Source organism: Nomascus leucogenys, chromosome 3 (genome assembly GCF_006542625.1).
Source record: "Nomascus leucogenys isolate Asia chromosome 3, Asia_NLE_v1, whole genome shotgun sequence".
Classification (NCBI taxonomy): domain Eukaryota; kingdom Metazoa; phylum Chordata; class Mammalia; order Primates; family Hylobatidae; genus Nomascus; species Nomascus leucogenys.
Genome location: NC_044383.1, coordinates 18,319,024 through 18,344,870, shown reverse-complemented (window position 1 = coordinate 18,344,870; position 25,847 = coordinate 18,319,024). Strand labels below are relative to the sequence as shown.

The window sequence follows — 25,847 nt, the reverse complement described above, 5'->3', positions numbered from 1 at the left end:
AGACCAGTTGGTTCCTTAGGGTATATACACATTTCCAAATGCAAAATACAAGAAGAATATAATGAGAATGTGAATCAAATTAATCTTACTTTTCGAATTTGTCTCCTGTATGGGAACATAATTGTTTCCTTTTAATTTTTCATCTGAAACTACTATACCACTTATGAATTCCTTGCCTGAACTGCTAGTGACTGAACCTAGAGAAACATTGAGATAGTACAAGAATGCATATTTTGGTGTTAGACCTGTGTCTTCACTCTTACAGTTCCAAAGTTTTTTAAAAAAAGTTTGCCAAGTAGTTAAGTGAAATACTATATTTCATAATGAATTATGCTGATTACTAGTAGGGTGAACATTATATTTTTAAAATATACATTTTATTTTGAGATAAATGTAGTTACAGGTATATAATTGTAAGAAATAATAAGAGAATGATTCTGTATACCCTTTACACAGTTTTCTCTCATAGTAACATCTTGCACGAATGTGTAACATCATAAGTCTAGATACTGATCTGGGTATAATCCTATGATCTTACTCAGATATTCCCAGTTTTCTTTGTATTCATTTGTGTGTGTGTGTGCATATTTCATTCTGTGCAGTTTTACCACACATGTTGTTTCATGTATCTCCCACCACAGTTAAGCTATAGAGTAGTTCTTCACCCCAAAGATCCTTCTCATTGCCCCTTTAACCACACCTACACGCTTTCTACGCTGGCTCCTCACAACCACCAGTTTGTTCTCCATTTGTATAATTTTGTAATTCCAAGAATGTTTTATAGGTGGATCATTTACATTTAAGGTAATTTCGATATATAAGTGACTAAATCTGCTATTTTATTATTTGTTTTCTGTTTGTTTCCTTTTCTTTTGCCTCTTTTTCTCTTTACTTTCTTCCTGTGGGTTATGTGAATAATTTTTAGGATTCCCTTTTGATGCACTTATATAGTGTTCTTGATAGTATCTCTTTGTATAATTTTTGTCCATCATCATATATTATTTATAAACATTCATGAGAAGGATAATCTGTTGTTTGTATTCATATTTCTCCTCTATTTGTTGTTCTGACTTCTTTTCTGATGCTCCAAGCTTCCTTCCTTTATCTTACTGTTTGAAGAAGTTCCTTTAACCATTATTTAAGGAGAGACCTGCTAATGACAAATTCTTTTAGTTTTTTTAAATTTAAGAATTTTTTTCCTTCTTAATTCCTGAAGGATAGTTTCACTGGAGGTAGAATTCATACTTTACAGTTCTTTTTCTTTCCAGCATTTCAAAACAGTTGTGCTACTTCTTTTGGGCCTCCATGGTTTCAGATGAGAAGTCCACTATTATTAAAGTGATTGTTTTCCTAGGTAATTTGTCATTTCACTCTGGCTGCTTTCAAGGTTTTTTTCCTTGTCTTTAGTTTTTAGAAGTTTAATTATGAGGTGTCTTGGCATGGATTTCTTTGGGTTTAACCTATTTAAGATTTACTTAGTTTCTTGAATCTGTAGGTTTATGTCTTTTACAAAATTTGGAAGTATTTGGCCATCATTTCTTTAAAAACTCTGTAAGCCCCATTTCTTTTTCTTATACTTCTGGGATTATGGTGCTACAAATGTTGGATCATTTGTTATTGTCCTAAGGGCTCTGAGACGCTGTTCACTTTTCCCCCCTAGTCTGTTTTCTCTATTTTTCATATTGGATAAATTTTATTTATTTATTTAATTTATTTTTATTTTTTATTTTTATAATTTTAACTTTTATTTTAGATTCAGGGGGGTGAATCTAAATGCAGGTTTGTTATGTAGCTGTATTGCATGATGCTGAGGTTTGGAGTATTATTGATGCTGTCACACAGGGATATTGAGCCTGGTACCCAATAGTTATTCATCCCTTGCCCCACTACTTCTCTCTTGATAAATTTTATTGTTCTATCCTCAAGTTTAACAATTCTTTTCTTTGTCTTTTCCACTCTGGTATTGAGCCTATCCAGTTAGTTTTTATTTGTTATTGTAGTTTTTTTTTAAACTTTTTTTTTTTTTTTTGCTGAGATATTTTTGTTTGTTTCAAGATAATTTGTAATAGTAGTGAGGTTGCAGAGAAAAAGGAACGTTTATACACTGTTGGTGGGAGTGTAAGTTAGTTCAACCATTGTGGAAGACACTGTGGTATTTCTCAAAGACCTAAAGATGGAAATACCATTCAATTCAGCAATCCTGTTGCTAGGTATATATCCAAACAAATATATTAATAAATTATTATAAAGACACATGCACACATATGTTCATTGCAGCACTATTCACAATAGCAAAGAATCAACCTAAATGCCCATCAATGATAGACTGAATAAAGAAAATGTGGTACATATACACCATGGAATATTATGCAGCCACGAAAAAGAATGAGATCATGTCTTTTGCAGGAACGTGGTTGGAGCTGCAGGCCATTATCCTTCGCAGATTAACACAGGAACAGAAAACCAAATACCACATGTTCTCACTTATAAGTGGAGGCTAAGTGATGAGAACACATGGGCGCATAGAGGGAAAAAATGCACACTGGGGCTTGTCGGAGGTGAATTGTGGAAGGAGGGAGAGGATCGGGAAAAGTAACTAATGGGTACTAGGCTTAATACTTGGGTGATGAAATAATCTATACAACAAACCCCCATGACATAGATTTGCCTATGTAACAAACCTGCACTTGTACCCCAGAACTTAAAATAAAAGTTAAAAATAATTATAATTACTTGTTGGAGTATTTTTATCATGGCTACTTTAAAATTCTTTTTAGGTAATTTTAACATCTGATCCATTCATCTCAGTGTTAGTATTACTTGATTGTCTTTTCTCATTCAAGTTGTGATTTTTCTTGTTGTCGCTATGACAGGGAGTTTGTCATTGTATCTTGACATTTTGGGTTTTATAATGGGAATCTCTGGGTCCTATTTTAAATCTTTTATCTTAGCAGGTGGTCACCTAGTTTGAGTTTTGCATTCAGGTCTTGTGGTGAGATCTCTCTTTCCAGTCTTAGGCCTTGTGGGGAAGGGGAGTGCTTTCCCTGCATATTTACTATAAGTAGTATTTGGCGGGTCCCTCTTGCTAGTGCTGCTAGGGTCATCTGGTTTTGTCCATTGGACTCTTGTTCAGTTTGGCTAAGGAATAAGCCTACCCAAGTAACCTTTTGTTTTAAGGATGGGGATTGAGAAATGCTGGGCCTGAGTAACCTTCTGTTGGGTGAGTGAGTGTCATGAGACACACATTCTCCAGTCCCTAGCCAGTCTGCCTTCCTCTTTACACTTTTTAGATTTTTTTCTTTGGTTGTCTCTTACACAATTTCTAAGGTCTGTGGGGGGGGAGGGGGCAGGGAAAAATCAGTCTACACTATCTTGTTCCACTTATTAACTTTTAAACTTTTGATGTGTTATTCAGTTTTTCTAGTTTTGAATTTCCTAAGTTGTAAAGAAGAGATAGCAATAATATAACCCTCCAAAGGTTATTATTAAATGAGATAATGAGATAGTTACTAAGAAGGTTGCTCTATTAAAGAATGATGCTGCTGTTGACTGCAAGGTTGTTTATTGCACTATTGTTTCTAAGGGCAAATTGAAACCCAAATGAGTAACAATGTAGAGTTATGTAAATAAATTATATATTATCAACACAATGGAATTTAGCTCTTAAAAGAGTAATAAATGGGACACAGAATAATGCCCCAAATGTCTTGTTAAGTGAAACAGTAGTTGCAACATAGTATTTTTTAGGAGTACAAATACACACACACACACATATATAAACGTATTTATCTATCTAAAAAACATGTACATGTGTTTTATGTATAATAAAATATTCAGAACTGTAGTTTGAAAATAGTCTGTATGTAACGAATTGTGAAAAGTTCCTCTAGGTAGTGGGCTGGGGGAAAGGGTAACTTTTACATTTTATACCTTTTAATTCAATATTTTTTGGTAAGGATCAAGTTTATCTTTATTAAAAGGAAAATGAATAAAAATGTGAAAATCTTTTAGTTCAAATTTATATATATAGTTAAGTGGTTAAAGAATATTAATCAAATTATTTTTGATAAGTTGTCTTTTACTTCATTTTTTGGAAATTACCTCCAAAATGTAATGCCCATTAGTTACATATGAGTTCCGCAAAGTTTCTTAACATAGGTAAAGTACCAGTGGCTTGGATGACTTTTTTTGGATATTTCTATTTTTTATGACCACTGTAGAATCATTTTCTTTACTACCTTAGAATTTTGTAAACGCAAAGAGTTTTTAAGCATTATCATTTTCTATTAGTTGATTTAGGTATTTTCAACCAGCTGACTAGGGTGCCACATTTTAGGTGGCTGGTTAGAGGAAGGATGGAGATGTGATCTATATGCATATTTAAAAACAAACGACAGATTTTTATATAGCTGCTTTTTATAATAAATTTTCTAAGGCCAAGAAATTGTGGGTTTTTCATATGCATTTCTTAAAAGCCTCCCTTGCATATGATTGGTGTTTGTATTAGGGAAACTGCATTGGGAAATGAATCTCTTGTAGATATAGCAAGCAGAGTGGGATTTTAATATCAGAAATTAGACACAAAAGTGTTAGAAGAACTAGAGATACCAAAGGGAAGGGATCACCCAGAAATCCAGAAGTGCTACATACCTAGGCTGGAGCCTATGATCACATTTGCCACTAAGCAACTAAACATACCAGTTTTGCTACTGAGCAGGGAATAACTATTAAGCCAGCACTGCCATTACCTACTGTAATTACCTTCCTGTTCCTGCTGGTAGAGGCAAAATCAGAGTCTTTCCTCTTGCCCTTTAATCTCATACTAGTACTCCCATTGGTGGAACCTAATAGTAACACAATTGTCAAGAGAGTCTTGGAAATTTTATTGTTTAGGTTTTCATCCTCTGCAATAGAAAGGACTTTATAAAAAGGAAAGTGGGGCTTATAACCAACAAATAAAGGACCAGCACAGTACTAAAAATGTGTTCAATTAATTTTAGATTGGTAAGGGTAGGGATCATATCATTTTATCTTTATAATATCAGTGACTAACTGTCACATACTAGGCTCCCATAAAATATTTGTTAAAAATTTTTTCAGAGCTATTTATGTAATATAAGAATAAAGTTTTCCTTTTTCTCTTGCAAACACACAAAATGTTCTTTTTAGTGTTTCAGAGTTTAACTTCATCTATGGAAAGACCAGTGTTACTCAACTTCAACCCCAGCACCTAACCTGGCACATATTTAATAAATGTTTCTTGATTAAATTAATATTAGATATATGATGTTTACTCATAAAAATATGTCATTAGAATTAACTTGTTGGTATTTTTGGTGATATGTTACTTACATTTAAAAATACTACTTGAAATTTATAATGTATTTTCTTTCTGTTACAGCATCAAACACTTGGCTTGTTCCAGAAACTAAAGGAGCTATTGTACAAGGTGGATATGGCCATACCAGTGTGTATGATGAAATAACAAAGTCCATTTATGTTCATGGAGGGTATAAAGCATTGCCAGGCAACAAATATGGATTGGTTGATGATCTTTATAAATATGAAGTTAACACTAAGACTTGGTGAGTACACAAAATAACACATTTTCTATGCTGCCATTATTATTGTAAATGATTGACTTTAAAATGGTTTCTGACATAGAAATACTTACTTTATATGCATTCATTATAAATGCTGATATCATCTTAATTTCAGATGAGTAATTTTGTTTACCAGTATGACTTCGATATCATGTGTTCAGGGATTTGTTCTTCTTTGCACTCACATTTTATTGTCGTCTGTAAATTTTAAAAAGCATTTATTTCATTTCATCATCTAACTTCCTATGAAATACAGAGCTTGTGGCATTTAGGTAAATTTTCACCTTTTGTTATAAACAATGCTACACTGCATTTCTTATACTGGTCTTTTCATGTACATGTTTAAGAGTTGCTCTAGGGTGCATACTTAAAAGTGAGATTGTTGTATCTGAGAGTATTTATATCCTCAACTTTATTACATGTTGCAGAAGTGCTTTTCAAGTCACTGTGGTAATGTATATATACATCCACAAACAGGGTATGTGTCCCTGATTCTTCATGTTCTCACCAACACTTGAAAATTGTGAGAATTTTTACTTTTGCCAAGGTGATGGATGTGAATAGTATTTTAATGTACATTTTCCTGATTAGTATTGTAAACATCTTTTTATGTGTTCATTTGCTATTGTTTCCTGTTTCATGAATTGCCTATTAATATCTATAATATTCTCTTTACGTTTGAAATATTATTAATTAATTTTTCATTTATTGATTTTTGGGGTATAGAAGTTTTAAAATAAAATTTTTGTTGTACTAATTTTTCTTTGTAAAATCTGGGAAATGACTTTTTTTTTTTCTTTTAAGACAGTATACATTTTTTTAAACTTCTAGCATTAAGTTACTTTATGTGATCAAAGGGAATACACAGGTTTCCACCAAATCACGATTTGTTCTACTTCCTTCACTTTCATACATATATCCTAATTTCTACTTTTTAAAAAAATGTAGAATTATAACACCTTTTTTCTTTTGGTAATTTTGTTAATTCTTATTTTTAGTCTAATAAAATGCAGTTTTATTCTTTATATTCTTATATTCATTTTTATTTTGTATAACTCATAAATAGCATCTTACTTCCATACATTTAATATTTGTAAATTTTTCTCTGACATTTTGCTATGTTAGCAAGTGGAATTGTGGTATAGTGATTAAGGTACTATCAGTCTGTTTCACATTTTAAACATGTATTTAATTTAATTTAATTTATTTATTTGAGATGGAGTTTTACTCTTGTTGCGCAGACTGGAGTGCAGTGGCGCGATCTCGTCTCACTGCCACCTCCACCTGCCAAGTTCAAGCGATTCTCCTGCCTCAGCCTCCTAAGTAGCTGGGATTACATGCATGCACCACCACACCAGGCTAATTTTTTATTTTTAGTACAGATGGGGTTTCACCCTGTTGGTCAGCCTGGTCTTGAACTCCTGACCTCAGGTGATCCACCCACCTCGGCCTCCCAAAGTGCTGGGATTATAGGTGTGAGCAACCGTGCCTGGCCCTAAAAATATATTTTAAATGCTGTATCATACCAAAAGGGAAGAATAACTTCTGTGTGAAGGAAGCAGTATAGTTCACAGTAATAATAATGGGTATAGCGATGCTCAGGTAAGAAGAATCTTAAAAAAGTGAATGGATAAGATAGCAGAATTGGATATTATTTGTGTAAAGTCAAAATGAGAGATTCAGTTGTTGCTCACTACTTGAATGAAATTTTCTCAAATTTTCCATGGTTTTCTACCTGAAAACTTTACATAGTGAAAGTTTTGCGTAGATGAATATTATTATCAGCCCTGGCAATTTTAGTATGTGCACAAATGGCACTGGATATTTATATTGTAAAACATTTACTAAAATAATTTGTAAATTATTTTAAATACCTCATTACAAATATGTTGTAGATTTATGATGCTTTAATATTTTAATGAGTCTTAAATTTCTTAAACACACAAAGTTAACAGTGAGCACTAATTGATTTTTTCATTATCCTTAAAGTTTGTAGTATTCTTTAAGTTTTGATCTTTTTTAGCTTATTTGTCAAGTTTGCTATTATATATGGATTATATCAGTGGTCCCCAACCTTTTTGGCACCAGGGAGTGGTTTTGTGGAGACAGTTTTTCCACGGACCCAGGGAGGGGAGATGGTTTTAGAATGATTGAAGTGCATTATATTTATTGTGTACTTTATTTCTATTATTATTATTACATTATATAATGAAAGAATTTTACAACTCACCATAATGTAGAATAAGTGGGAACCCTGGGCTTGTTTTCCTGCAACTAGATGGTCCCATTCTGGGGGTGATGGGAGACAGTGTCACCGAAAGTGTTTTGCCTATGTTCAGTCTACTCCGTAATCTCATTTTGGTTGCTGTCACTGCAGAAGACTCTGCTTCACAAAGACAGGATGCTGGAAATAGAAGCAGGCTTTTTGGTGCTTTTGTGGCAATCTCAGGATATTCTGCCTTGACTTTAATTCACAATGTATAGTGATTTGAAGTTGTCTCAAACATACTTTTAAGGCTACTGTCATTTGCGATCTCATGCAGTTGATCCTCTTCTAGCACGATTCACCTGGCTTACTTCCAAATGGGTCACAGATCCATTCCTTCCCAGTTTGGGGTCTTTTGTGGTTGGGAAGTAATGCTGAAATTCTTTTGTAAGCTGTAATAGTTGTTCATGCATCAGATGGGAGAAAGAAGGTGCTGGGAGAAAGAATCTCTTCTAATGTTTGAAACATGTCAGAAATTTGAGAGTTTACTGTCGCCCCCCCTAATTCCAGTTTGGCATTGAATGCAGCCACTTTACCTGCCAAATTGAATGCATTTGTTATTCTCTCCTGAAGTGACAGAATGAGTTTCTTGAGCAGGTTGAATATGTCACACAAGTAAGCAAGTTTTGTGACCCATTCTGTGTCACTGAAATGTGCTGCCGGTGGTGACTGTTTTTCTAAAAGAAATCTCTGCAGTAGCCCTTGTAAGTCAAAAACTGTGACCAGTGACCCACCTTTAGAAAGCCTTCTCACTTCTGTGTGTAAGAGAAGACATGCGGCTGGGTGCGGTGGCTCACGCCTATAATCCCAACACTGGGAGGCTGATGTGGGCGGATCATGAGGTCAGGAGTTCGAGACCCGCCTGGCCAATATGGTGAAACCCCGTCTCTACTAAAAATACAAAAATTATCTGGGCATGGTGATGCGCGCCCATAGTCCCAGGTACTTGGGAGGCTGAGGCAGAAGAATTGCTTGAACCCAGATGGCGGAGGTTGCAGTGAGCTGAGATCGCGCCACTGCACTCCAGCCTGGGCGACAGGGTGAGACTCCATCTCAAAAAAAAAAAAAAAAAGAGAAGAGGTGTGTGCTCTGCACCCATCTCCTCACAGAGCTGTGTGAGCAGATGTGAGTTGAGGGCACATACTTTAATGTGGTTGATAATTTTCATCACATCTTGCAAAATATTGTTAAGTTCAGGTGACATTGTTCGCCTAGCCAGCATTTCTCTGTTGATGACACAGTGAGTAGACTCACATTCGGAAGCAACCTCTTTGACCCAAGCAGTAAAACCAGAATGCTGTCCAGTCATGGCAGCTACTCCATTTGTGCATATATTGACACAAAATGACCAATTCAGTTTTCCTGACACGTAATCATTCAAAGATTTGAATACTTCTGCAGCTGTTGTGTTGGTTGTCAACAAAAGTGCACATAATAGTCTGGGTGTGGTGGCTCATGCCTGTGATGCCCGCACTTTGTGAGACAGAGGCGGGTGGACTGCTTGAGCTTAGGAGTTTGAGACGAGCCTGGCCAATATGGTGAAACCCCCTCTCTACTAAAAATTAAAAAATTAGCTGGGCATGGTGATGTGTGCCTGTAGTCCCAGGTACTTGGGAGGCTGAGGCAGTAGAATTGCTTGAACCTGGGAGGCGGAGGTTGCAGTGAGCTGAGATCAGGCCACTGCATTCCAGCCTGGGCAAGTAGAGTAGAGTAGTAGCCATCTCTACTAAAAATACAAAAGTTAGCCAGGCATGATGGCACACGCCTGTAGTCCCAGCTACTTGAGGATCTGAGGTGGGAGGATTACTCGAACCTGGGAGGTGGAGGCTGTGGTGAGCCAAGATCGTGCCACTGTCCTCCAACCTGGGTGACACAGTGAGACCCTGTCTCAAAAAAATAAAAGAGAGAGAGAGAGAGAGAGAGAGAGAGAGAGAGAGAGAGAGAGAAATGTGCACATAACATATCCTCATGCACATCCTCCTGAAAAATATATTGCACAAAAACAACCGTTGTTTTATTGTCAACATCGGTCAACTCATCAACCTGGATTGCTTACCAAGGTGACTCATTAATTCTAACAGTTGTGCCTCAGTATCCTCTGCCGTTTCATCAATTCATCTAGTTATGGTGCTAGCAGAAAGAGGAACACGTGCCACCTTCTGAACTACAGCCTCTCCTAAAAGACTACAAGTGTCTTTAGCAATAGGCAGGATCAACTCTTCATCAATAGTAAAGGGCTTCTAAGGTTTAGCAATGCTGTTAGCTACTAAGAATGATGCTCTCAGTACAGACCCATTTGATGAAGTGGTGGCTTTCAGTAATTGCTTCGGCTCTTCGTGTTCACTTTTCTTCTTTTGAAAAACTCCAAAGGCTTGTTTTTTTTTTTAATTATTATACTTTAGGTTTTAGGGTACATGTGCACAATGTGCAGGTTTGTTACATATGTATCCATGTGCCATGTTGTTTTGCTGCACCCATTAACTCGTCATTTAGCATTAGGTATATCTCCTAATACTGTCCCTCCCCCCTCCCCCTCCCCCCTCCCCCCACCCCACAACAGTCTAATGCAGGGTGCTTGGTCTCCTTGTGGTGAAGCACTTTTGAAGGTTTCATGGTTTCATTGGATGGCTGGTTGCCACGTATTTTACAAAGTGGACTTGGAAAATGTGAATCACCTGTTGTAATGAACCCGTAATTTAAGTAGGACTCTTAGTATTTTCTTTGAAATGCAGCTTTCTTTTTGTTGGCAGTCTGAGTCTTCTGCTGTCTCATCATTCCCCCTTTTCAAAGAAGCTCTCCAGTGATGTTTGTTTGTTACTCAGTTTGGCTGAGGTTTGTTTGTGGACTTACCAAAACTGTAACTGAGACAAGTGTGCAGTGTGGGAAAGAGGTGTGGACAGAAATGGTAAATAAAATAATGGGGGGTGGGGGTGGGCAGTGCCCGCTTGGACTAAAATAAGTATTAGATTCTGCCTTCAAGCCTGCTACCAGAGGCAACTGTACAATTGAAGTACATCACCTGACTTGCCACTATAAAGCTTGCTACCAGATGCAGCTTAATTATCACTTGCCACTCACTCACTGATAGGGTTTTGATATGAGTCTGCAAGCAATTGATTTATTATGGTCCCTGTGCAGTCAAAGCTCTCTGCTAACATTAATCTGTATTTGCAGCCACTCCCTAGCCCTATCATCACCACCTCAGTTCCACCTCAGATCATCAAGCATTAGATTCTCACAGGGGCATGCAACCTAGATCCCTCACATGTGCAGTTTACAATAGGGTTTTCACTCCTATGATAATCTAATGTTGCCGCTCATCTGACAGGAGGTGGAGCTCAGGCAGTAATGCGAATGATGGGGAATGGCTGTAAAGACAGATGAAGCTGTGTTCCCTCACGCGCTACTCACCTCCTGCCCTGCGGCCTGGTTCCTAACAGGGTGTTGAGAACCCTTGGATTATATTGTATGTGATGTCACCATTATGTGTCCATTATGTATCAGCATTATATGTCCACTGTGTAGACCAATATTTATTTTTTACCACCTCAGAACTGGTTTTGGTTTTTAGTAGATACGGTTACATAGATAGGGCATTTTGTTGAGATACTAGGAAATGTGTTTTGAGGGCTTATTCTTTTTCAGTGGTGAAATGAATTCTTTTGGACTGTTACTTCCCCTGAGAAAAATCAGGAATTTTATTTGCCTAAGGCATGAGAGAACTATCAAAACCAGGAGGATTTGTCAAAGATTTAGGAGAGGTACAATGTCAAGGGATACGAGACAGGCATTTTGTGTAATTTTAACCTTGAGACAGTTAGAAATCCTGGAAACTTCCTGAGACACTGAGCAGTCGTTTTGTCAGTCATTATGGAGGAACAAAATTAGATTTCCAGATGTGCCAAGGAAGAGGAGCCTTGGTACATACTTAAGGATTTAGTCTGGCCCCTGAGAGTCTAAACCCTACTCGTGATAATTAGCCCAGCTTTGAATCATCACAATCTTTTATGAGATTATGGTGAAATGCCCATAATGTAGTTAGATGGCAACATAAAAAGTAAATACTTTATTGAGTGAGATAACATCATACAGAGCCTTAAAGTATTTCTTCTATATATCATGCACAATATCTGGCACAAACTAAAAAAAAAAAGCTTAGAAGAAGATAAGATACGAAAAAACAACATCCATTAGAAACATACATATAGGATAATGGAGTGTTTTAGACACAAACTTTATTTATTTATTTATTTTTATTTTTTTATTATTTTATTTTATTATTATTATACTTTAAGTACATGTGCACAATGTGCAGGTTTGTTACATATGTATACATGTGCCATGTTGGTGTGCTGCACCCATCAACTCGTCATTTAGCATTAGGTATATCTCCTAATGCTATCCCTCCCCCCTTCCCCCACCCCACAACAGTCCCTGGAGTGTGATGTTCCCCTTCCTGTGTCCATGTGTTCTCATTGTTCAATTCCCACCTATGAGTGAGAACATGCGGTGTTTGGTTTTTTGTCCTTGCGATAGTTTACTGAGAATGATGATTTCCAGTTTCATCCATGTCCCTACAAAGGACATGAACTCATCCTTTTTATGGCTGCATAGTATTCCATGGTGTATATGTGCCACATTTTCTTTTCTTTTCTTTCTTTTTTATTATTATACTTTAGGTTTTAGGGTACATGTGCACAATGTGCAGGTTTGTTACATATGTATCCATGTGCCATGTAGTTTTGCTGCACCCATTAACAGGTCATTTAGCATTAGGTATGTCTCCTAATGCTGTCCCTCCCCCCTCCCCCCACCCCACAACAGTCCCCGGAGTGTGATGTTCCCCTTCCTGTGTCCATGAGTTCTCATTGTTCAATTCCCACCTGTGAGTGAGAACTTGTGGTGTTTGGTTTTTTGTCCTTGAGATAGTTTACTGAGAATGACGTTTTCCAATTTCATCCATGTCCCTACAAAGGACATGAACTCATCATTTTTTATGGCTGCATAGTATTCCATGGTATATATGTGCCACATTTTCTTAATCCAGTCTATCGTTGTTGGACATTTGGGTTGGTTCCAAGTCTTTGCTATTGTGAATAGTGCTGCAATAAACATACGTGTGCATGTGTCTTTATAGCAGCATGATTTATAGTCCTTTGGGTATATACCCAGTAATGGGATGGCTGGGTCAAATAGTATTTCTAGTTCTAGATCCCTGAGGAATCGCCACACTGACTTCCACAATGGTTGAACTAGTTTACAGTCCCACCAACAGTGTAAAAGTGTTCCTGTTTCTCCACATCCTCTCCAGCTCCTGTTGTTTCCCGACTTTTTAATGATCACCATTCTAACTGGTGTGAGATGGTATCTCATTGTGGTTTTGATTTGCATGTCTCTGATGGCCAGTGATGATGAGCATTTTTTCATGTGTTTTTTGGCTGCCTAAATGTCTTCTTTTGAGAAGTGTCTGTTCATATCCTTCGCCCACTTTTTGATGGGGTTGTTTGTTTTTTTCTTGTAAATTTGTTTGAGTTCATTGTAGATTCTGGATATTAGCCCTTTGTCATATGAGTAGGTTGTGAAAATTTTCTCCCATTCTGTAGGTTGCCTGTTCACTCTGATGGTAGTTTCTTTTGCTGTGCAGAATCTCTTTAGTTTAATTAGATCCCATTTGTCAATTTTGGCTTTTGTTGCCATTGCTTTTGGTGTTTTAGACGTGAAGTCCTTGCCCATGCCTATGTCCTGAATGGTAATGCCTAGGTTTTCTTCTAGGGTTTTTATGGTTTTAGGTCTAACATTTAAGTGTTTAATCCATCTTGAATTAATTTTTGTATAAGGTGTAAGGAAGGGATCCAGTTTCAGCTTTCTGCATATGGCTAGCCAGTTTTCCCAGCACCATTTATTAAATAGGGAATCCTTTCCCCATTTCTTGTTTTTGTCAGGTTTGTCAAAGATCAGATAGTTGTAGATATGCGGTGTTATTTCTGAGGGCTCTGTTCTGTTCCATTGGTCTATATCTCTGTTTTGGTACCAGTACCATGCTGTTTTGGTTACTGTGGTCTTGTAGTATAGTTTGAAGTCAGGTAGCGTGATGCCTCCAGCTTTGTTCTTTTGGCTTAGGATTGACTTGGCGATGTGGGCTCTTTTTTGGTTCCATATGAACTTTAAAGTAGTTTTTTCCAATTCTGTGAAGAAAGTCATTGGTAGCATGATGGGGATGGCATTGAATCTATAAATTACCTTGGGCAGTATGGCCATTTTCACGATATTGATTCTTCCTGTCCAGGAGCATGGAATGTTCTTCCATTTGTTTGTATCCTCTTTTATTTCATTGAGCAGTGGTTTGTAGTTCTCCCTGAAGAGGTCCTTCACATCTCTTGTGAGTTGGATTCCTAGGTATTTTATTCTCTTTGAAGCAATTGTGAATGGGAATTCACTCATGATTTGGCTCTCTGTTTGTCTGTGATTGGTGTATAAGAATGCTTGTGATTTTTGTACATTGATTTTGTATCCTGAGACTTTGCTGAAGTTGCTTATCAGCTTAAGGAGATTTTGGCTGAGACAGTGGGGTTTTCTAGATATACAATCATGTCATCTGCAAACAGGGGCAATTTGACTTCCTCTTTTCCTAATTGAATACCCTTTATTTCCTTCTCCTGCCTAATTGCCCTGGCCAAAACTTCCCACACTATGTTGAATAGGAGTGGTGAGAGAGGGCATCCCTGTCTTGTGCCAGTTTTCAAAGGGAATGTTTCCAGTTTTTGCCCATTCAGTATGATATTGGCTGTGGGTTTGTCATAGATAGCTCTTATTATTTTGAGATACGCCCCATCAATACCTAATTTATTGAGAGTTTTTAGCATGAAGTGTTGTTGAATTTTGTCAAAGGCCTTTTCTGCATCTATTGACATAATCATGTGGTTTTTGTCTTTGATTCTGTTTGTGTGCTGGATTACATTTGTAGATTTGTGTATGTTGAACCAGCCTTGCATCCCAAGGATGAAGCCCACTTGATCATGGTGTATAAGCTTTTTGATATGCTGCTGGATTCGGTTTGCCAGTATTTTATTGAGGATTTTTGCATCAATGTTCATCAAAGATATTGGTCTAAAATTCTCTTTTTTTATTGTGTCTCTGCCCGGCTTTGGTATCAGGATGATGCTGGCCTCATAAAATGAGTTACAGAGGATTCCCTCTTTTTCTATTGATTGGAATAGTTTCAGAAGGAATGGTACCAGTTCCTCCTTGTACCTCTGGTGGAATTTGGCTGTGAATCCATCAGGTCCTGGACTCTTTTTGGTTCATAAGCTATTGATTATTGTCACAATTTCAGAGCCTGTTATTGGTCTATTCAGAGATTCAACTTCTTCCTGGTTTAGTCTTGGAAGGTTGTATGTGTCCAGGAATTTATCCATTTCTTCTAGATTTTCTAGTTTATTTGCGTAGAGGTGTTTGTAGTATTCTCTGATGTTAGTTTGTATTTCTGTGGGATCGGTGGTGATATCCCCTTTATCATTTTTTATTGCGTCTATTTGATTCTTCTCTCTTTTCTTCTTTATTAGTCTTGCTAGCGGTCTATGAATTTTGTTGATCTTTTCAAAAAACCAGCTCCTGGATTCACTAATTTTTTGAAGGGTTTTTTGTGTCTCTATTTCCTTCAGTTCTGCTCTGATTTTAGGTATTTCTTGCCTTCTGCTAGCTTTTGAATGTGTTTGCTCTTGCTTTTCTAGTTCTTTTAATTGTGATGTTAGGGTGTCAGTTTTGGATCTTTCCTGCTTTCTCTTGTGGGCATTTAGTGCTATAAATTTCCCTCTACACACTGCTTTGAATGTAGACACAAACTTTAAAATAATTATTATATGTTCAAGGAATTAAAATTTAAGGTAGAGAATATTAGGACAGGACTGGGGTACTCATGAATCAAATGCAAATTCTAGAACTGAAAAATACATTGAATGAATTAAGAATTCCTTGGATGGAAATAACAGCAGATTAGACACAGCTGAAGGGGGAAATATGAAATAGAAGAGAGATCAGAAGGAAACATCCAGAATGAAGTAAAGAAAGACAAAATGATGACCAAAACAGGACAGAAAGAAATACAAGGAAGATGTGGAAATTCTTTTTTTTTTCTTTTTTTTTTTGAGACGGAGTCTCGCTCTGTCACCCAGGCTGGAGTGCAGTGGCGCAATCTTGGCTCACTGCAAGCTCCGCCTCCTGCGTTCACGCCATTCTCCTGCCTCAGCCTCTCCGAGTAGCTGGGACTACAGGTGCCTGCCACCACGCCCGGCTAATTTTTTGTATTTTTAGTAGAGACGGGGTTTCACCGTGGTCTCGATCTCCTGACCTCGTGATCTGCCTGCCTCGGCCTCCCAAAGTGCTGAAATTACAAGCGTGAGCCACCGCACCCGGCCAAGATGTGGAAATTGTCTAACCCACATGTGTAATTGGAGTCCTGAAAAGAGAAGGGTGAAGACAAATGTAGAACATTATTTGAAGTGATAGTGAATAAGAAATTTTCAAAAGTGACAAAGACATCAAGCCACAGATTAAAGAAGTTCTGTGAGCACCAAGGGGCATAAGTACAAAGAAACTCAGAAATATTATAGTAAAACTGCTGAAAACCAAAATATGAAGACAAAAATGTCAAAGGAGATAGAGGAAAAAGGGCATATTTCCTTTAAAGGAACAGCATGAAGACTGACAATTTTTTAACTGAGGAAATGGAATCCAGAATACCTGTTTTCAAATAGCTTAAAGACAATAATCATCCATCTAAAAGTCTACATAATTAAATATTCTTAAAAATGTAAGCAAAATAAGAGCATTTTTAAAAAAACAATGAGAGAATTTGACAATAGTAGGCTTTCAATAAAGGGAATGCTAATTACAATAAGTGCTATTGAAGTAGAAGAAAAATGATCCCGGATACTGGATGAAATGTAATGAAATTATAGAGATATTCTAAATGACTGTCATATAAAGCTATAATAATAATAGCGGCTTGCATGTACACCAAATTTAAATGCATGTCTCTAATAGCACATAAGTCAGAAAGAGGGGTAAATTAAATTAGTGTTAAAAAGTCTGAAAGTTGGCCGGGCATAGTGGCTCATGCCTGTAATCCTAGCACTTTGGAGGGCTGAGGTGGGCAGATCACTTGAGACCAGGGGTTCGACACCAGCCTGGCCAACATGCCGAAAACCCATCTCCACTAAAAATACAAAAAATTAGCCAGGCATTGTGGCATGTGCTTGTAGTCCCAGCTACTTGGGAGGCTGAGGCACGAGAATCACTTGAACCTGGGAGGCAGAGGTTGCAGTGAGCCGAGATTGCATCACTGGACTCCAGCCTGAGCAACAGAGACTCTGTCTCAAAAAACAAAAAGAAATTCCAGTTATACTAAATGTGAGAGACTAAATATTCCAGTTAAAAGCCAAGAATTTTTGGATTGGATATAAAAACAAAACTTAGCCATCTGCTGCTTAGAAAAGATAAACCTTAAATAAAAATATTTAGAAAAGTTGAAAGTAAAAGGAAGGCATAACAGTTCTTAATTTATATATGATTTATAGCACAGTGTTGAAATAATGTAAAATTGACCAAGCAAAAGAGGATAAAACATAGTGAGACGTTTTTAACCCAATTTTCTTGGTAAGTGGTAGTACCAGGAGACCGAAAAACAGCAAGAATCTAAAACATTTGAATAGCACAATGAATAATTTTGTCTCATTTGATATTTGAGAACATAATACCTTATAATTGAAGCATATACATTGTTTCCAAGAACAAAGGAACTTTCCCAGAATTTACTATATTCTGGGTTTTAATGCAAGTCTTAACAAATTTAAAAGGATTAAAATAATACAAATTAATTGACCACAGTAAAATAAAAAGTAACTTTTTGGTGATTACATAAAGATAATAAAAACTCTAATATATGTGTATATATAATATATATAATATGTATATATGTATATATGTATACATATATACATATATACATATATATATAATATGTATATATGTATATATGTATATATGTATACATATATACATATTATATATATTATATATGTGTGTATATATATTATATATTATATATTATATGTGTGTGTGTGTGTGTCTGTGTATATATATATATATATATATTTTTTTTTTTTTTTTTTGAGACAGAATCTCACTCTGTCACCCAGCCTGGAGTGCAGTGGCACAATCTCGGCTCACTGCAACCTCTGCCTCTCGGGTTCAAGCAATTCTCCTGCCTCAGCCTCCTGGGTAGGTGGGACTACAGGCGTGTGCCACCACACCTGGCTAATTTTTTGTATTTTTAGTAGAGATGGGGTTTCAACCTGTTAGCCAGGATGGTCTCAATCTCTTGAACTCGTGATCCACCCGCCTTGGCCTCCCAAAGTGCTGGGATTACAGGCATGAGCCACCACTCCTGGCCAAAAAAACCCTAGTATAATTTTCATACTTAAAATTACTGAATGATGACACATCAAAATGCATGTGATTCAGCTAAGGAGGGACACTTATAGATCTAAATGCATTTATTATAAATGATTTTCTAAAAGTCTGAAAATCAATAGTCTAAGAATCCCCTTGAGAAGTTAGAAAAAGAACAGTGACTGATCCCAAAGAAAGGATAAAGAAAATAAAGATATGATAAAGGAAAGGAACATGAGATAAGAGCATGAATTAATGAAATAGGAAACATGTGATAGAAATGATCCATAAAGCCACCAAAACTCAACAGAGTTGGTTGTTTTTAAAAGTAATAGATAAATCCCCACACAGACTTAGAAACAAAGATTACTCAAATAATCCATGTCAAGAATGAAAAGGGATATCAAGACAGATCATATAGAGATTAAAAGTTAATAAGAACATATGATAAGCAACTCTATGACAGTAAATTTGAAAAAGTAGATGAACTATGACAAATTTATAGAAAAACAAAACTTACCAGAATTGACACATGAGCATTGAAATAATCTTATGTCAAATAACTAGAATTTTTAATTGAAACCTTGTTGCCTCAAAATACAGAAGCATACATACAGATGAACAAATAAAAACAAAACAAATTCTCCAGGCCCTGATCACTTTACTGGTGAATTTTCCCAAATATTTAAGAAATAAGCATTTAAGAAATAAATAACATCAATCTTTCACAAACTTGCTGGAAACCGAAATAATTATGTTGAGATTTATGAGGCCAGCATAATCTTGATGTAAAAATATGAAAACGATGTTACAGGTAAGGAAAATTTTAGTATTATCTTTTCCATGGACGATTCCAGCAATTTAGAAAGAAAATAATAGATTATTTGGGCTCATTCAAAGAATATAAGATTAGTTAAAATTTATAAAATTTGAATAATTAAGAAAATAGAGAAGTAATGTTCTATAATCTTCTTGAAAGATGCAGAAAAAAGTATAGATAAAATTTAACATGGATTTATGATAAAACCTCTGGTGAACTAGGAATGTAAGCAAATCATTTATGTGGTAAAATGTACAAGGACACATGAAAACTTTACTGCAAGCATTATGGTGAAATATAGAAAGCTTTCCCTCTAAGATTGGGAATGTGATAAGGGTGCTCACTATCACCACTTTTATTCAACATTGTATTGGAATTTCCAGCTAGTGTAGTAAGGCAGATTAATATAAAATATAATATAATATGTATATGGGTAATCAGTTGCTGCAAATAACATCAATATAAAAAATTAATCCAGAGTAATTCTGTATACCAGGAACAGTTTAAAACTGATAATTTAAAAATAATATAATTTATGTTACTGTCAGAACATTAATAACCTAAGGAATAAATCTAATGACTTATGTGCAAGATCTTTACACAGAAAACTGTAAAACCTTATTTTGAGAAATTAAATAAAATTTAAATATATCTCAGACCAAATTATGACAATTGTTTGAAAAACTCAATATTATGCAGATGTCTATTCTGCCCAAATTGATCTGTAGATTTAATGTGATCCCAAACAAAATTTTAGCAGGTGTTTTTCTTTTGGAAATTGACATGGTGATTCTAAAATTTATTCAAAAATGTGAAGGGTCATTTTGGTATAAATTTTAGAGTCTCCATGTCAATTTCCAAAAGAAAAACTTTAGAAGAACAAAGCTGGAGGACTTTTCTATCCAAATTTTAGAAGAACAAAGCTGGAGGAGTTCTCTATCAGATCTCATCACTTATGAAGGTACAATAATTAAGTGTTGTTGCAAAGATAGGGAAATAGACTAATACAGCAAATAGGAATTCCACAGACAGACCTATACATTTATGGGCACTTAATCTAATGACAAAGGTGGAACTACAGAGCAGTTTTTCTTAATAAATTGTTCTGGGCCAATTGGGTGTACAGTTGGAAAAAATGAATATTGAGCCCTACCTCACATCATCATAAACAAAGATCTGTTTCAGATCAATGTTAGATCTAAATGTGGAAGTACAATAATATTCTAGAAGATAACAGAGGCAGATATCTTCATATTTATGAGTAAAGAAAGATTTCTTAAATGGAATTTGAGTAGTTTTGTTAATACAAGAAAAATGATAGACTGAACTATATATGTCTAAAAAGTCAGTAAGAACATAAACATTCCATGCTCATGGATCAGAAGAATCAATATTGTAAAAATGGCCATACTGGCCAAAGCAATTTACAGAATCAGTGCTATTCCTATCAAACTACCAATGTCATTCTTCCCAGAATTAGAAAAAAAAAACTATCCTAAAATTCATATATAACCAAAAAAGAGCCCGAATAACCAAAGCAATCCTAAGCAAAAAGAACAAAGGTGGAGGTGTCACACTACATGACTTCAAACTGTGCTATAAAGCTACAGTAACCAAAACAGCATGATACTGGTAGAAAAATGGACATGTAAACCAACTGAACTGAACAGAAAACTTGAACATAAAGCCACACACTTACAACCATCTGATCTTTGACAAGGCTGACAAAAACTAGCAATGAGGAAAGGACTCCCTGTTCAATAAATGGTGCTGGATAACTGGCTAGCCATATGCCAAAGACTGAAGCTGGACCCCTACCTTTCAACATATACAAAATTAACTCAAAATGGATCAAAGATTGAAATCTAAGACCTCAAACGATACAAATCCTAAAAGACAACCAAGGAAATAACTCTTCTTGACATTGGCCTTGATAAATAATTTTTGGCTAAGTCCCCAAAAGCAATTGCAACAAAAACAAAAATGGACAAGTAGGACCTAATCAAGCTAAAGAGCTCTTCACAGCAAAAGAAACCATTAGCAGAGTAAACAGACAACCTACAAAATGGGAGAAGATATTCTCAAACTCTGCATCTGACAGAGGCCTAATATCTGAAATCTATAGAGAACTTAAGTCCACAGGCAAAAGACAAATAACCCCATTAAGAAATGGGCAAAGGACATGAACAGACACTTCTCAAAGGAAGACATACAAGTGCCTAAGAAACATGAAAAAATGGTCAACATCACTAATCATTAGAGAAATGCAAATGAGATATCACACCAGTCAGAATGGCTATTTTTAAAAAGTCAAAAAAAAAAAAAAAACACAGCACATTCTGGTGAGACTGCAGAGAAAAAGGGAATGCTTAGACACTGTTGATGGGAATGTAAATTATTTCAGCCACTGTGGAAAATAGTTTGGAGAGTTCTTAAAGAACTTAAAACTGAGCTACCGTTTGACCCAGCAATCCCATTACTGGGTATATGCCCAAAGGAAAATAAATCATTCTACCAAAGAGACATAGGCACTTGTTTGTTCATTGCTGTGCTATTCACAGTAGCAAAGACGTGGAATCAATCCAGGTGCCCATCAATGGTAGATTAGATTAAGAAAATGTGGTACATACATACCATGGAATATTATGCAGTCATAAAGAAGAGTGAAATCTTGTCTTTTGCAGCAACATGGATGCAGTTGGAGGCCATAATCCTAAGCGAATTAATGCAGGAACAGAAAATAAAATAAACCAGACATAAAAGAAAATATAGTATATTCTTCTATTGATATAAAGTTCAGCACCAGGAAAAACAGAATTATGGGCTTAGAAGTTTATGATAGGGATTGCCTATGATTGTGTAGTGATTTGAATGAGTAGCAGCAAAGCTTCTGGAGTGGTTATGTGTTCACTCTGATAACTCGTTGAACTATACACTTAAGATTTTTACACTTTTGGCATATATATTATACTTCATAAAAATTTGTTTAAAAAATAGAAATCTGTGTTCAATTTGACTTCTTATATGCTAAAAGATTTTGATAATTTGACATACCAAAAGAGGGTCAATTTTTTATGTAAAGTTAGCAAAATGCATTTTTATTTTCAGTGTTAGAAAAGGATGGAGACATAAAAGTTCAGTCATTTCTGCTATCCCACTCCTTCAGGAGTAGTTGCATCTGGTTTCTTTACATTTAATAAGTAAGAGAATAAACATCTTAAGCTTATAGGAGTTCCTGTTGCTCAGAAATGATTCCTTTTATGTTTTTGGTATGTTTTGCTGATTAATATCTTTGCTCAGGGACTTTAACTTTGGTGTAATGATTTTGAGTATTGTGGTCATTGTGATCTTGATTTTATAGCCTTGTTAAATGAGGCATCTCATAACTTTCTTTGCATATGTTTGTACAACTTATAATTGGAGCTTATGTCTTCATTATTTTTCTATGTGAAGAATTCTCTTATAGTGGAGACCTCAGATTTTCTTGGCCTATTGTTTAGGTCTTTTCCTCAATTGTTGTATTCCTTTAGCCTGTGAAAAAGCACAGTAAGTTTTAACATATAAGGAATATATTAAACTTTACCATTTATAACTTTCAGCTGTAATTATCAATTTTTTTTTAAAATTTTTTTGCAGTGAGGGAAAAAAGACTTCAATTATATTTCTTTTTTTTTTTTTTTTTTTGTGATGAAGTTTCGCTCGTTTCCCAGGCTAGAGTGCAGCGGCACAATCTCGGCTCACTGCAACCTCTGCCTCCCAGGTTCAAGTGATTATCTTGCCTTGGCCTCCTGAGTAGCTGGGATTACAGGCACCTGCCACCACGCCAGGCTATGTTTTTGTATTTTTAGTATAGACGGGGTTTCACCATGTTGGCCAGGCTGGTCTGGAACTCCTGACCTCAAGTGATCCACCCACCTCGACCTCCCATAGTGCTGAGATTATAGGCATGAGCCACCATGCTTGCCCAACTTCAATTATATTTCTACAGATGTTAAAAAGATAGGTAGTGAATCTAATGGTAATGCTTCTGTGGTACAAATTAATTCTGTACTTTTAAAATGTCTTTCTAATCACATATACTTAAAAAATATTTTCATAGTGAGGCCACACCTGGTTACATGAAATGATTTAATCTGGCTTCAATTTGATATAATAGAAGTTGTTTTTACATTAAAGTATTGAAAACTATGTTATTAAATTATTGGATTTTTTGTGACTTCTCTAAAAAATTTCCTGTCAGAGGTTTTGGAAAGTGATAGAGGTTAATTTTATAAATTATGTTATTATTTAAAACACATTTCAGTAAATACTGATGAACATCAGCATTTTTCTTTCTCTGCTTACTGAGTGTCTGAAATCTTTTCAATGAAAATTTTGTTGGCTCTTTATCAAGCCGTGTTTTGGGAATAATCGTAAGTAGTTCTCAGTAAGGGAGATTGAGAATTTAAAATTTAATTTTATAAATTTATGTGGGAAATAATAGAAATATATACACACACAAGCACACAAACATAGTTGCGAAGTAAGAGATCAGAGATTTATTAAAATGAAAATAAAATGTTTATGTAGGCAAAAGACTATTATCTTTAAAAACATCGTAATAAGAGATTTGGAATTTTGGAATGTCTGGTTAAAATCCCATATTGATAATTTAAATAAGTACTTATCTCTGTAGCTTTGCTTTTCACAGTGATTAAAAAATTTGTAGTACTTATTTTTTACTAGTTCTCTTTTATAAATTGGGAAATATTACATATGGACAAAAGACTGTATGATAGTATGTATATATAGTTTGAAAACCATAATAAAATGAATTCCCTGCCTACCTGTGCTAAGAAAGAGGACATTACAATACCCTGGAAGCCCCCATGTGTCCCTTTATGATTATACCACTTATATTATCCCCCTCCAATATTCTTAATATTGTGTTATTTCCTTGCTTTTCATTGCACGTTTTTACCCTCCATATATGTATTTGCCAGCAAACCTTTCATTTAGTTTTTCTGTTTTTAAATTTTTCATAAATTGTTTATCATTGTATGCTTTCTTCAGAGGTCTTTAAAAAGTCAGCTTTATGCTCTGGAGATACATTTTAATGGAGAGAGGCAGACAATAAATATGGAAATAAGTAAAATGTATTTTAAATGATAGTAAGTGCTATGAAGAGAAAAGAAAGCATGGAAGGAGGATAGGGAGTTTCAGATTGTTGCATTTAAAAAGAGTGGCCAGAGAAGACCTTATAAGACATCTTAATAAAACCTAAAGGCGATTAGGGAGTGAGCCATGCAAATATCTGGGGGACAGGTGTTCTAGGAGGAGGTCCGCTAGTACAAAAGCCTTGAGATGGGAACATCCTTGTCATTTGGAACAGCAAAGGGGCTAGTGTAGTCGAGTGTCTTGGAGTAGGATGGAAATTATCTTCCTTTAGAGAAATAATTGGAAACCCAATCATGTAGTGCCTTAGAAAACATTATAGAGCTTTTATTTTGGTATGGATAGACTTTGAGGGTTTTGAACAGATATGTGACATATCTGACATATGTGACATGCTCTGACTTAGATTTTTACAGGAGCAGTATTGTAATTACGATGCAAGAGCAGAAGCAGGAAGACCATTTAGGGAGCTATTTTAATGATCTAAGAAGGAGATGATGGTATCTGGAACCATAGAGGCCAATGTGAAGGTAGTGAGAATTGCTTGGATTCTGAATATATTTTCAAGGTAGAACCAACAGGAATTGAAAAAGCTAGGGGACTGGATATAGAGCGGATGAGAGGGAGACAGAGAGAGAGAGAGAGAAAGAGAAAGAGAACAGTGAAAGATGAAGCAGGCATTTGGCTTGAAGACCTGAAAGCATGGAGTTGGCATTAGCTGGGATGATGAATTTTGTAGAAGTAGGTTTGGTGTCAGGAAGAATGGAAACTTGGTTTTAGATATGTTTAATTTGAGATCCATATTATACAGCTTGTGGATATGTTAAATAGGTGGCTGGATGTAGGAATTTCAGGATCTGGACACTCTAATTTTCTGGTCAAAGAGATGAGGAGAAACAACCAGAAAAGGAGACTGAGAATGAGCAGTTAACGAGTTAGGAGGAAAACTAGGAGAATATGGTATTCTAGAAGCCAAGAGCATATTTCAAAGGAGAGAGAATTTGTCAGAAGCTGCTGATTGGTAAACTAATATGAGGATTGAGTAATGGTCATGGAATCTGGCAAACTAGTGCTTTTTGCTGAACTTGACAAGAGAAGTTTCAGTGGGTGGCGAAGTCTTGACTGGCATGTGTCAAATAAAGATGGGAGAAGAGGAATTAAAGAAAAGTACTAACAACTTTTTCGAGGAGTTATAAGGAAAGGAAAGAAACAGGGTAACAAGTGGTAAGGGATGTGGGACAAGATATATTTTTTTTAAGTTTGGAGAAATAATTATGTTTGTAGGTTGACAGGGAAGATCAAGAAGATGTAAGAAATGATGCAAAAAATAAAGGGAATAATTTGCTAGAGGGATGTACTTAAGAAAACAAGAAGCAATGGGATCTAGTGAACAAATAGAGTGGTAAACCTTACCTAGGAAGAGCATGGGTACTTTATTCATAGGAACAGATATGAAGTCAGGTTATTTGAATACAAATACAGGTAAATAAGTAGAGGTGGAGAGAACTCTTGAAAATTTTGTTTCTTTTTATTTTCTCAGTGAAGTAGAAAGTAG

General features: G+C 35.7%; 1 protein-coding gene across 10 annotated transcripts in view; it reads left to right on the top strand.

The window, feature by feature from the left end:
• Positions 1–25,847, top strand: part of ATRNL1 (attractin like 1) — an 853,525-nt gene that overhangs the window by 117,242 nt on the left and 710,436 nt on the right. For all 10 annotated transcript variants that reach the window (XR_004028677.1, XM_030806602.1, XM_030806597.1 and 7 more), the window contains exon 9: positions 5,402–5,585. Coding sequence is in view for 9 of the 10 variants with exons in the window: in XM_030806602.1 (XP_030662462.1) it covers positions 5,402–5,585 (184 nt within the window). In the remaining variant the exon portion in view is untranslated. The remainder of the gene's footprint in view (positions 1–5,401; positions 5,586–25,847) is intronic.